The sequence below is a fragment of the Vombatus ursinus genome, unplaced genomic scaffold, assembly GCF_900497805.2.
Source record: "Vombatus ursinus unplaced genomic scaffold, bare-nosed wombat genome assembly UNPS02014812.1, whole genome shotgun sequence".
Lineage (NCBI taxonomy): Eukaryota > Metazoa > Chordata > Mammalia > Diprotodontia > Vombatidae > Vombatus > Vombatus ursinus.
In genome coordinates, this window is record NW_020954590.1 from 90,344,984 (window position 1) to 90,359,019 (window position 14,036).

At 35.7% G+C, this 14,036-nt stretch overlaps 1 protein-coding gene across 1 annotated transcript in view; it reads left to right on the forward strand.

The window, feature by feature from the left end:
- LOC114054097 (phosphatidylinositol 3,4,5-trisphosphate-dependent Rac exchanger 2 protein) overlaps positions 1-14,036 on the forward strand; it is a 385,890-nt gene that overhangs the window by 232,192 nt on the left and 139,662 nt on the right. The window contains exons 25-26 of the mRNA XM_027877211.1: positions 4,924-5,146; positions 7,187-7,394. Of these exons, the coding sequence (XP_027733012.1) occupies positions 4,924-5,146; positions 7,187-7,394 (431 nt within the window). The remainder of the gene's footprint in view (positions 1-4,923; positions 5,147-7,186; positions 7,395-14,036) is intronic.

A 14,036-nucleotide genomic window follows, 5' to 3' on the forward strand; every position in this document is an offset into this window, starting at 1 on the left:
TCTATAGTGTGAGGATTTTCAGAACTGTCCAATGTGCAAGAAAAAGAGGCAGAGTTCTGAGCCAATGGCACTTTTTAAAAGGGTCCACAACCCTTTCTAATGAAGTGCATCTTCCTCTTCAATCTTCCTCACAATCTGAGATGCCCACTTCCTCCAGGGCCTTAGTTTTATAGTTCTTGATACCTGGGCAGTACAGGTGAAGCAGACCAAAAATATAGAAACACATTGGTTGATGAACCCTGTCCTTGGCCCTCTAGAAAGGTCTACACAAAATACAGACTCCCATTGGTTGACAAATGGGCTAGTGAGCAGACCTTAACAGACCTATCTCAACCTTTCAGGATGTCCTACTAAGCTGATGAGCAGGCTTATGGGGTTGGACTGATAGGCAGATGTTAAAACATCTACGTGGGCTGATAGAAGGGCAGACCACAGTTTGGCAACCAGAGTCATTCATTAGCTATGTGCTCTTGGTCATCTCCCTATGTTGCACAATAGAGGGATGACAAGGTACAGAGGGAAAACAAAAATAGCTGGGGACTTTCCATGTAATTGACTCACCTCTGTCACGCTGGTGTTGGGCCACTGTAACAGAGAAAAACAAGGAGGTCCTCTAGTTTCCTTTGATTAAGCAAGAGAACTTACAATCTGCAGTTCATAGCTCTGAGGTCTACTATATAACTTATAATCACTACTCCTGTGGAATAATATCAAACTGATTAATACTGATTGGAATAAATAGGAGTTCAATAAATCATCTATCATATTGAAGATGTGTCAGTCCCATTGACTCCCCAGTGTTCTTAGATTCCCCTTAACTAACTTATTACTATTCTTGGTTTATTTTTTTCTTGATAATTTGTACTTATGTTGTCCCTTTCCACATTCTTTACACTAATTATCAGCAAAGTACCGTGGAGAATTTGGTTGTGATATAGACTCTTGTTTTGCTTCCCATTTGGTCATAATGGCTCTCATTTGGAAAGCATGAGGATTTACACAACATTGTCATTACAAAAAACCTGTGAGATAGACAATATAATTCTTATTATGTGTAAACTAATGCTCAGAGAGATTCATCAGTTTGCTATAGAGTTGCTTAGAATCATAAGTGTAATGCATAATAAGTGTAAGAGCTAGGATTCCAACCCAGATCTTCTGATTCCAAGTTCAGTGTTCTTGTCACTACACCATAGTGCCTGGGAACTTCTCACACATTTAAAAATAACTTGTGTGTGTGTATGTGTTTGTATAGGCATCTATATCTATGGTTTTATCAGTGTAGGAAATTCCTGCTGCTGAAACTCTCTCATCGACATGGAAGATCAAATCATCTTTAACTAATATTCTTAGAGAGTTTTCTGGTTAATTGATTTGTCCATGGTCACTCAACTAATATGTGTCAGAGACAGGCTGTGAACCCAGGTCTTTGTGGATAGAAGTCCACCCTTGTATTTGCTTTGTCATTCTGCCTCTCACAACAAGTACAAATAATGATAATATAAAATAACTGAAGTTCATGAGAGAGGTGTAAACCAATTACTGTGCATGATCTGAAATGACAATGTTCCTTATTTACTACTTAGATAAAGGAATAATACTTAATGAATGAGCTAGGGTCTTAGTTGCTCTTTAAAAGCTAGGTAGTATTTCAATAGATGGAAAAGGGAGAAGTAATATTCCAGGGAGATAGAAAAGCATGAAAAATAAAGAGTTTGGAAAGAATTGGACACATAGGGGAAGACGGTAGCAAGTTACTCAGTTTGACTATAGCACATAGAAGAAAATAAGAGTCATTACATTGTGAAAATTCTTGAAAGCAAACCTAAGAGTATTCAGTTTCATTTTTTAACCACTGGGGTAGGGGGAGGTGGTGTTTTAAGAGAAATGTTTTAAGTAGTAGAATAATACCTTCATTATTAAGTACCTTTTATGGTTAGGCACTGTTGTGTATGGGGGGGGTGAAGACCCCCCCCCAAAGAACCTTATTTCAAAAAACTTTTACTTAAAAAGATGTTTAATTAGTAAACTTATAGAAAATTAATGCAAAGAAATTTGGAGTTTAGGCCAGTCAAAGATTACCTCATGTCATAAGGAGAATCAGGTTTTGGAAACAAAATACTAAATTTAATTTTGGCCATTATAAAGATTAAAGTACAGGTGGAACACTGGAGCGCAGATGTCCTATATGCATTGGAGATAAAAGTCTGGAGTCTGACAGGGTGATCACTGCTAGAAATATTTAATAAACATTTATTTGGTTGTTTATATTTGAAGATGTTCTCTATATAAATAGGTTCTAAGCCACATAAACACTTTTGGTGATGGTGTATAAATCCAAAATTGAATCTCATAGATTTTTATCATAATTCATTTTTATTTTTCCTTGAGGAACGAAGACAATGTTCCATTGAATTAATTTCTTTGACCCTTTATGAATTGTATTTTGTTGACTATTGGTGAATTTAGATTAATTGAACATCTCTTCCTTTTTTGGAAAACGAGATTACCAAAGATCAGAGACATAACTTCGAGGAGTTCTGGCACAGTCTGATCATTTGAATTCAGTTAGAATGTCTGTGATATTACTCTGTGCACAATATAACATGACTGTAACTTCATTCATTTACCAAATTCATGGCACTATCCATGTTAACATTTACTATTATAAATTTATAATTTCATCATATTTTAGTTTTTAAAGCATATTAACATTAGCAATGTAGTTTTATTCTAGATGAGCAGTCTGCAAACATCCCACTTTCTCTGAGCTAAAAGGTATCCATAGTAACCAAAGTCTTAGAATGTCTTAGCTTTTCTCTTAGTTGGATTGCAAAAGTTTAAATTCTAAAAATGGAAACTAGTGAGTTCCTAATGTTTCTGTTATCTGGTTTATTGAGCTCATTATAGATTTTTTAGCCTAGTTCTATAGGCTATGTTTTTCTAGTACATATATGAGAGAGATTTGAATCTTACCCATGCCCTGACTAAATTATGACCAAGGATTTATTCAGTTAGGAACAGAATGTGCAAAGTAATTTAGATATAAAATATGCACTCTTTGAAGCAAAACTTTCACCATAAATTCTCCCTAATACCTTTCTTAATTTGAGGTGAATTCTTCAGTTTTAGAATAATTCCATAATCATTCCTCTGTGTGTGTGTGATGCTTTGATTTAAATATTTAATGAGGATTCATATGATAGTTCTTGTTTTTATCCATGTGCCCATGTATAACACACACACATATCCACATACACACAGTTACAGAAGGAAGGGTCGTATAGTGGAATGTGAACTGACCTGGGAGTCAAGAGCTAGAATTTAGTACTAACTAGACCTATCTCCCTCTAACTCTTTATGACCTTCAGGCAAGTGACTGAACCATTTTGTTCATCAGTTTGCCCATGTGTAAAATAAGAGTTCGGGCTAAATAAACCCTTTGCCAGGGATAGCTAGGTGGTACAGTATATAGAGCGCTTGGCTTGGAGTCAGGAAGACCTGAGTTCAAATGCAACCTCACACACTAATTATCTGTGTGACCCTGGGTAAGTCACTTACCCCAGTTTTTCTCAGTTTCCTCATCTGTAAAATGATCCAAAGAAGGAAATGGCAAACCATTCCAGTATCTTTGCCAAGAAAACATCAAATGGGGTCATGAAGAGTTGGACATGACAAACACCTGAAGAACACAAACAGCAACAAATTAATGCTGTCTAATCATGAGGTGACAGAATTTCAGATCTAGAGAGGATCTCAGAAGCCATCAAATATAAGCTTGTCAGGAGTGCCATTTATAACATTATTAGTGAGGTGTCATTTAGCCTCTGAGACTTCCAAGGATTAAAAACAGTCTATTTTTGCAACCATTTCTTTCCGGTTTGGGACAACTCTAATCATTAGGAAGCTCTTTGCTGTTCTTGTTTCTTGCTGTTCTTTATATAGACAGCTTTATATAGACTAGTGTCCTAGTCCTGACGCTTGGGATCAAGCAGAAAAAAATCTAATTTCTCTTCCATATGACAGTCCTTTAAATAATTGAGGATTGCTATCATAGCCTTGTCTTCTCCAGGCTAAACATTTGTGGTTCCTTCAAATCCTTGTATGGGTTGGTGTTATCTCAGGACCATAAATCTTCTCTGCTTTCATTCCAGTACATCAATGCCCTTCCTAAAATATGGTGTCCAAAGCTGAAAGACTGGAGAGATTTCAATTGTCCAGAGATGTTCTCCATTTCTGTCTCTTTGCTTCCCTTGCAGAGCAACTGCTGATACATAATTTATCTGTCCTATATAATAATTTTATCCTTGAAAGTATGGAAGAACTAATCATTTCCCACAATCCAGGGCAGGAATTCCTAATCTGGAGCCTGAGGATTTGTCCTTTATTTAATTTTAAATTTGATAACTATAGTCTAATATAAACGGATTTCATGGTAATCACTTGTATTTCATTTTATGCATTTAAAATGTTATTTATTCTAAAAAGTAGACTATCAATGGAGTCTCCCCCTGTTCTGCAGAATGTTCCCCATGTCCTAGGAAGCAGATTCTACCCTAGAATCCCATTTTCTACCTTCCTTGACCTAAAGGTTCTCATTTCTGCTTCTTTGCCACCTTTTATCCAAAATTCTGTCCCCAAATCGAGGCATAGAGCCTCAGTTCCTAAGCCTTTTTCTTCCTTTCCTTAGCATCTGAAAGGGTTATTACACCTTGCTCTCAGTAAGAACATAGTCATGAAGAACAATACCTCTTAGTCAAATTTTAGAAGTAAGATAGGCATTTCATATCTATGGTTTTTAAGCTATTGTTTGCTCATTCTAATTCATATGATTAATTCCTTCATGATGTTGATGAATGTCATAGTAATCTATTCTATGTACAACTTTATAACATATATATATATATATTTTTTAATCTGCAGTTTTCACGTGTCCTTAAGAATAGAGCCTGGCCTACCTTTAAACAGGCCAAGTCAAAGATCTCTCCATTGCACAGCAGTGATTTTTGTCCCACTAATTGCCACGTCAACGTCATGGAAGTTTCTTATCCCAAAACCTCAACGTCCCTGGGAAGTGCCTTTGGAGTACAACTGGACAACAGAAAACATAATTCTCATGATAAAGAAAATAAAGTTTCTGAGCAAGGTATGGTGGCTTTTGTAAAATTTTCTCAAAATTTAAAAATAGATGTTTATAATTATTCCTACAGCTTTAATAACTCCATTACCCTAATTCATGACTTCTTAATCTGGAGTCTGTGAACTTTTGAAAACCTGTATTTTGATAATTGAATTTCAATATGATTAGTATACTTATTTTATGCATTTAAAAACATTCTGAAAAGGGGTCTGTAAGTTTCATCAGACTGGCAAAGGAGTCCATAAAAAAAAGATTAAGAACTCTGGTCCTTGTCAAGTTTGTTAGTCATATACAAATCATCAGTGGTAGACACAAGAAGGATGAAAGGATGGATGTACTAATGTCTTCTGCCAGGCACCTTATTTCTTGACTGTCTCTCCTGGTCCTTGAGAAGCAAAGCAGCAAACATTGAAATTATAGAAAAACTTAGCCCCTTCCAAAATTTCAAGTTAGATCTGAGTGGTGACAGCAGTTAGGGGACAACTATTGAATGTTCAGAAAAACAAAGACAAATGGAGCTTTCTTCACATACACTCACAGTCTCTTGGCACTATTTGAATATTCAAATCAATAAACTAGCTCAGGAATTGGTAAAGTTTTGAGAGGGAAAAAGATGGTGGGGAAATTATATTCATGGATCTATCAAGCATTCTAGCTGTTTTAGTCTGTTTGCCTTCTTATAGGGGAGTGGAGGAAGGCATAATCTGTCAAGATTGTTTCATTGAAACAATAATAGTAATATTTAATAATAACAGCAACAATAACAATAGTAATACTGATAAGAATAACTGAAATTTTCTTCAATAGATCTTTTTAGGTCTCCTAAATCAGTGCTTTTTTCCTTTGAAATTATCCTTTGTACATAGTGCTTATTAGACTGTGAGTTCCTTGAGAGCAGAGACTGTTTTTTTTTTCTTTGTATCCCCAGTACTTAGCATTGTACCTGACATATAGTAGGTGCTTATTAAATGCTAGTTGACTGGATGATATTTATTATTAACACTTTTGACATTGTATCTCATTTGAGCCTCACAACAACTTACCTATGGGAAAGTATTGTTATTATTTATTTTCCTTTTCTGGAAGAAGAAATGTAGTCTCAGAGTGGCTAAGTAATTTGCCTAGAGGCCAGACAGCTAGTAAGAACTAGAGAACCAATTTGAGCCTCAATTTTCCTTATTTCAGACCCAGCCCTTGTTTTCCTGCTATGCCACACTGACTCTTAATTCTTTTTGGTAAATACCTGTCCCTTTCTAAGCTAACCTGATTTTTTAAAGAGGGAAAGCAGTTTTATTATCTATTTGCAGACATGGAAGTTTTCATGTATATGTCTTTTCATAGATGTGTAAGTTGTAGCCACTCTTTTTTGTATTAAATATGGAAAATTAATTTTCATTGATCTTTCACGTACCTAAGTGGTTGTCACTTTTGTTAGTGGAGGTAAATAGATGTTGAGGATAGAGAAGTGGGCGTAAAAAAGAGAGGTGACATGGTGTGGTGGATAGGGCATTGGACTTGAAGTGATGACAGTGAGTTCAAATCTTTTCTCAGACATATACTGTGTAAACCTGGGTGAGTCATTCAACCCCTCTGTGCCTCCATTTACTCATCTGTGAAATGGGATGGGGGAATCAGTTTCCATCAGTGATTTCTAAGATCCCTTCCAGTTCTAAATTATGACCCCATGATCCTAAAAGGACAATGATGTCTCCAACTTTACCACTTTCTTATTTCAAATGAAACTGTAACTGAAGGGATGGGTTGTGCTATAGCTGCTGGGGCAGCTGTAGTGAATGCAGTCACACTCCTTTGTTTTGATCCAGACAACAGTGGAAATCTTTTTCCTCTGACAGTGGGAAGGGTGCTCATTGTGGTTTCCCAAGCATTAAGGAAGTCACCTCAGGAGCTTCTATTTCCTCTTTGCCCCAGTTAGGATAAAAAGGACATTATCCTCATTATTCATGGCTTGGTCTTTAAAATTAATTAAAATAAATATATAAAAGTTAATGGATATATGGTTCATATGAAAATATCTGCATCTTTCAGGAAAACTAAATCCTATGGTATATATCCAGCATACCATTACCACCATGGCAGCCCCTTCAGGATTGTCTCTGGGACAGCAGGATGGGCATGGCCTCCGGTATTTGTTAAAAGAGGAGGACTTAGAAACACAAGATATCTATCAGAAATTGTTGGGCAAGCTTCAGACTGCTTTGAAAGAGGTGGAAATATGTGTCTGTCAAATAGATGAGTAAGTACATTATGTAATATCTTTATACTTTTAACTTTTCCCTTTTTGTAAAATGTGACTACTGGAATTATTACCATATGTTCATCTCTGTTATTACCAAATATGATGAGAATTATGTTAGAGATCCTACTTTCCAGAAGCTCAACACTTGAAGACTATGAAGAAAATGCTGTGAACATATTTGCAATGGGATATAAACATATAATTTAAAATGTGTATATAATTATACTTTATAGTATTAAATTAATGCTAAAATATACAAAAACATATTAGAACTATAAAATTCAAAGAGTAAAGAGATAAAAAAAGAACATTATATCTAGCACAATGCTGAGAATATGATAAGTACTCAGAAAGTATGGGTTAGATGAATGACCATAATTTACAAAATCCACAGCTATTCCAATAAATAAGAAGGTTAAAACAAGCATATCAATTTAATTCAAATCACAGGTTCAAATGCTACTTTCTAAGATCAAATCAGCACGTGCATTTAAGATATAATCTATTTTACCCTTTTGTTTGAAATGAATATTTGTACCTTTCCATATGGAGTAGTTCTGCCTCCCTATGGTTTTGTTGCTTTATTTTTTAATTATTACATATTATCAAATATATGTATATACACATACATATATGTGTATACACACACATATATATATATATATATGTATACGTATATGTCTTTATTTGATGACAACTATTTTCAGGAATTCTAATCACCTAATAGGTCCCTATTTGTTATAAAACTTTACCTTTCTCTTTCTCATCTGTAGTTGCAATCTACTGTCATGTGTGCTCTAACAGGGTGATATGATTGACACGTGGATTTTATTTTGGACTCAAAATTCTGGTTTATAATTTAAGTATTAACATACAATGTATAATTTATTTTTGTTGCTATTGGTGCTGTATACCTCTGTTGTAAATACACATGCAACTATTCAAGCTTCTGTTAGCAACTTTTGGTTTTTAAGGAAATCTTTCCAAATTAAGAGCTCAAGATTTCAAAGACAGATGTATCATAATTTCAAAATTATCATTGAATGTTTCCTATATCATTTTGTCTGGAGTTTTATTAATAGTTTGGATTTAATCTTTTTTCCCCAAATGAGATTTTTTTTAAATGAATACTAGTATTTATAAATAACTTTTGTTGATGATATTTGGTGTGTCATACTTATTACTTCCTCTATTTACCAATAAATTAGGAACTTGGAACAAAGCTGATGTGGGAATGGGAAGCTATTTTTAAACAATTGTTTGTTATTTCCAAAACACAGTTCAAAAGTGACCTTTTGGCAGAAAAGTTGACATTTTATGACATTAGATTTTACTTCATTTAATAAATATAGTTTTATTATTTGGATTGTGCTGATCTATATTAGGAGTGTACTACAGTAGAGATTGTTCTAAAACTATCTTTAAAGAGTGCTGAGATCTTCATTATTTATTTAAGACATAGTTGAATAGAAACATATGTCCTAATACTTTCGTTGTTCTGGAATCTCATCAATGGGGATACTTCCTTCAACATTGCAGTTTGAAATAAATCCATGAGTCCCCATCCTGCACATCTTACTGTGGATTTTCCATGGGAATTCCTCACAATGTCCTAGGTTGTTTTCTGTTTCTCTTGACAATGCAAGGGTACCACTGAGGCAGCAGGACTGTCTCCCACCATGTGACTGTGTCACTTTCTTTCCATCCATATTTCTCAAATGATTTCTTTTATCCTGCTTCTCTTATACAATTCTTATTTGATGATGTCTATTTACACCCACCTCTCTCCATTTCCTTTTGTTTAACACTTGACTTTAATTCTTAAGAGATTGTGGTGTTTTGTGACTTGCAGTCATGTAGCACTCCTGGAAGAATATTCTTGATAAAAATGAGGAGCTTCCATTTCAATGTGAAGCCTGGGGGTAATTAAATGTACTGTGCAATTTCCCCAAGGCAATCCTGCTCTTTTCTTACTATGCTGTAGTGTGCCCAACTAATTTTCCATTCATAACATCTGTCTAAGATAAATATTTTGATGGCCAACTTTATGAGTTGTCTGTCTAAATATAATCTCTATTTTTTTAATCAACTTTCTCTCCCCATCCTATTTTTGCTATTTAGGTCAGGTTCTAATAAGTAATTATGAATTTGACTTAAGAGGTTTTGTAATATTCTTAGACTTCATTCAGTTGATAAAATGTCATCTGCAAACAGGAGGGTCTAGGAAATATTTGTTTAGGAGAACAATTTGTACAAAAACAAAAATATTGTAAAAATAATTAACTTTGAAAGATTTGGGAATTCTGATCAAAGCAGTGACCTGACCAACCACAATTCTGAAGGGCTCATGTTGAAACATGCTGTCATCCTCCATAGAGAGAGCTGAAGGAATCAGTTCAGATTGAAACTGTTTTTCTTCCCCTCCCTTCTCCTCCCCTCTCCTCCCCTCCCCTCCCTTCCCCTACCCTTCCTTCTCCTCCCCTCCCTTCTCCTCCCCTCCCCTCCCCTCCCCTTTTCCTTTCTCTTCTTTTTTCTTCTCTTTTTTTTCCCTTCCCTTTCTTTCCTTCTTTCTTTTTTTTTCTTTAATCTTCTTTCCTTTCTTTGGGAGCTGGAAATAGAACTGAACTCGCATTCCACTATATCTTCTTTTGGTCCTCTAAACATTTTTGGGGGGGCTAAGCAATGGGGTTAAGTGAATTGTCCAGGGTCACACAGAGCTAGTAAGTGTTATGTGTCTGAAGCTGGATTTGAACTCCATGACTCCAGGACCGGTGTGTATCCACTGCGCCCCCTAGCTGCCTCCCTCTAAATATTTTTCAGATCCATTAAGGACATAAGAGTCTAACTGCTCCTTGGAATAAATAATATGAAGTTATGGGTCTAGTCATTAGGACCAAGATTAAGCTTGTCCTGCAGGAAGTGAATTTTCTTTTCCTTTTTAAGAAAGTACATCCCAATAACAGACAGCTTCACATTTCTGTCTGTTTCTTAAACTTTAGCTCTAGTGCTATGAGGAGAAAAATTGATGCAGAACCCAAAATTGTTCAGAGGGATAGGGAAGAACGAAAAGGGAAAAGTAAGTAGTAAACATTATTGTAGTAAATGGATAAATATTGATGTAAGGCAGGGAAGAATAAAACAGAGAATAGGAATGGACTGAATATTGTAATGGGCAAAAAAACTTAGGAATTTGCCTGGTAAGTTGGTTGCTGAATACATGGCTCTTACCTATAAATTCCAGTTCACCAAAGATAGGAGTAGACATTAGGAAGGCCCTTGATGGCAAACCTGGTTTGTAATTGCTTAGAGATTATCATGAGTATTTTCCTAAATAATTTAACAGAAATTACTGTGAAATCAGATCAAAGAATGCAAGGGACTGGTCCCACTTTAGGAAATAAAGGAAACAGGATAACCTGGTCTATTCTAATGCCCATAGTTTCTCTTTATCTCCTGAATGGAGTTAGTAGGGGATACTCTTCTATTCCTGCTCTTTCACAAAACAAAATGAAAGAAAACTAGAAGATGATATAAATGACTGCAAAGGTGATATGAAAACTTCATCTATCAGTCTTTTTTTTCAGTGGCAATAAATTAGGGGTTCTTACCACAGGTTCCACAGACCGATTTTCTATGTATAGATTTCAGAGAGTTTATGAATTTGGATGGGAAAAAAAAGAGCCACATCCTTATTTCTATATGATTTGTTTCCTTTGTAAGCTTATGCATTTTGTTTCATGCATTAATAAACATTTTATGGAGTCCATAGGCTTCCCCAGAATGTCAAAGAAATCTATGACACACATACAAAAGGTTGACCCCTGCAACAGATGATGCTTTTAAATGGATGTGGACATGTTGAGATATGCCTGTTGTTGTTGTTTTTTCCCCCACTCTTAAGGCTTCAGTGATTGCTTTTGCTAGATCAGTAACACATAATCCCTGAACACTTTTCTCATCCCCACATCACCATTTCCAAATACAAACAGGATGTGTGCACCTTGATGCACCTCATATTCGATGTGCCCCAATTTGAGCGTATTGGTTGTTCTCCTAAACCTGTTCTTCCTCTTTTTGATTTAACTCCTTCTTTTCATGGTACCACAGAGTGCAACATGCCTGTCTCTTTCACTTCTCTTACCAGTAAGCCACCAAATCATGTATATTATTTGTGTGTGTGTATGAATGTCGATCTGCCCATCTCTCATTTCTTGTTCATCTTCTTTCCCCTATATTAACACTGCTACCATCCTAGTACAGATTGTCATTACCACTCAACTCTCTCGTTACCATAGACTGCTTACAGATCTTTCCATCTTCATCTTTTGATCCCTTCAGTTCACACTTTGTACTGCTGCCAGATTAATCTTATACATAGATTTCATCATGTCACTTCTCAGAACTCTTCAATGACTTTCCTTACTCTCTGTCAAACAGTATTCAAATTTCTCAGCCTGGCATTCAAGGAACTCCCACCCCCCACAATCTGACATGAACCTGTCTTTCCATTTTCATTTCATTGCAAGATCCCACAAGTCTCTACCCTTGGCCCTCTTAATTCTCTCCCTCTATCTACTGTTTCACTTGGTGATCTCATAAGCTCCCATGTATTTAATTATCATCTCTATGATGGATGATTCTCAAATGTATTTATCCGGCCTTAACCTTTCTGCTCAACTCCAGTCTCATGTCTTCATCTTCCTGTTGGACATCTCCACTTGGATGTCCTTTAGACTTCTTAAACACATTGAATTCATTATTTTTCCTTCCTAAATATTCCCCTCTTTCTAAGTTCTCAGTTACTATCAAGAGTACTAATATCTCCCAAGTCACATGACCTTTCCACTTAGTATTATCCTTGACTCTTTACTCTTACCGCCTATATCTAATCTGTTCCAAGTCTTGTATTTTCTACCTTCTTACATCTCTCACATGTCACCTTTTATGCTTTGACACTGCCGCTACCCAGGTGCAGGCTCTCTTCACTACCTCACCTAGACTATTGTAATAGCCTGTGAACTGGTCTCCCTGCTTCAAGTCTCTCAGATTCCTGTCTCTCTATTATTTGTCAGAGAAATTGATTTTCCTTATTTCCAGGTGTGATCATGTCACCACCTTCCCTAAATGAACTTCAATAGCTCTTTCTCTCCTTCAGGATCAAATATGTTTTAAAGCCCTCTATAACCTGATTCCTTCCTACTCTTCCAGTCTTCTTACTCCTTGCTACCTGTCCTAGTGTACTTTTGGATTCAATGACACTGGCTTCCTTGCTATTCTAGAACTAGATAATCCATTATCTGACCCCAGATATTTTTGCTTGCTGTCTTCCATGCCTGGAACTCTCTCCCTTCTCATTTTTTTCCATGCTTCCCTGGCTTCCTTCAAGTCTCATTTAAAATCTCACCTTCAGAAGGAAGCCTTTTGCCATACCTATTATTTCCAGTGCCTTTCTTTTGTTATCTTCAGTTTATCCTGTATATAGCTTGTTCTTTGTATATCTGTCTCTCCCCCAACCCCCTCAGAACTGTAAGCTCCTAAAGGGCAAGATTACCTTTTACTTTTCTTTGTTTCCCCAGAACTTAGAACAGTACCTGGCACATAGTAGGTGTTTGCTTAATACATTTTCATTGGCTTTGAGTATAGTTTCCCTAATATAATCCAACTAGTCTCTTCCTTATAATAAATTTTTGATGTCACCTATTTTTCCAGGTAGTTTTAGTACATTGTTTGTATATTGATGGACCAATTCAATAGGCTGCCAATCCAAATGCATGTTATTGTCTGGGAAATAACTGTTTTTAATCTGTGTTTTTATTTTCTGTGTGAAATATTGGGTCAATTTCTTTTGAGTAGTTGTGGATTTAATTGGAGATACCCTAAGGAATAGTGGAGATTGATGCAATCAACTTGTTGTAATCTATAAACAACAACATTGACCAGACCTCATCATCACTGAGGGAATTCTTTTTCCATCTGGACTCTGAAAAGGTCATCCTCCATAAGAAGGTTATCCTCCAAGACTGTAACAAATTTCTTCTTATTTTATGCCTCATTGGATGACCATGTGACCATTTAGTAAAGTTATCTCGATGGGTGGATCTTAGAGGTTGTGTCTTGTATGTTCTTAACCTTGTTGTAGGAAAACCATTGAGTCTTTTCCGTGTTGAAGGCATTAGACTCTATAAGTCATTTTTTTAAACTGACAAACAATAAAAATGGCAGTCTTCTTTTCTTTGTACCTCGTAGACAGTTTTGTAACTGAGGATGTAGGAGGATGTAGAAAATTATTTGTGAAAGCTCGACTATTTCCTTCTCATATATTCATCAAGGATACCCTTAATAAATATTTATAACATTCTGACAAAAGATTATAGAGATGAGAAAGTAGGCAGATAGTTCAATTATTGCTGATGAACTCTTGATAACCTTTATTTTTAGTAATATTATTATCCAGGATTATTTCTCAGTGTTTTCTTCCTTTTCTCTTGTGTAATTTTCTAAAAATTGATTTCTCACTGATTTCAAAATTATGTTGCCTCCAGCAAGATATCTATCTCCTATATCTATTTGGTGTATTTGGTCTATTTCAGGCCTTTTCCCTAACTTCATTTTCTTGAGAACTATTTCAACATCTTCATA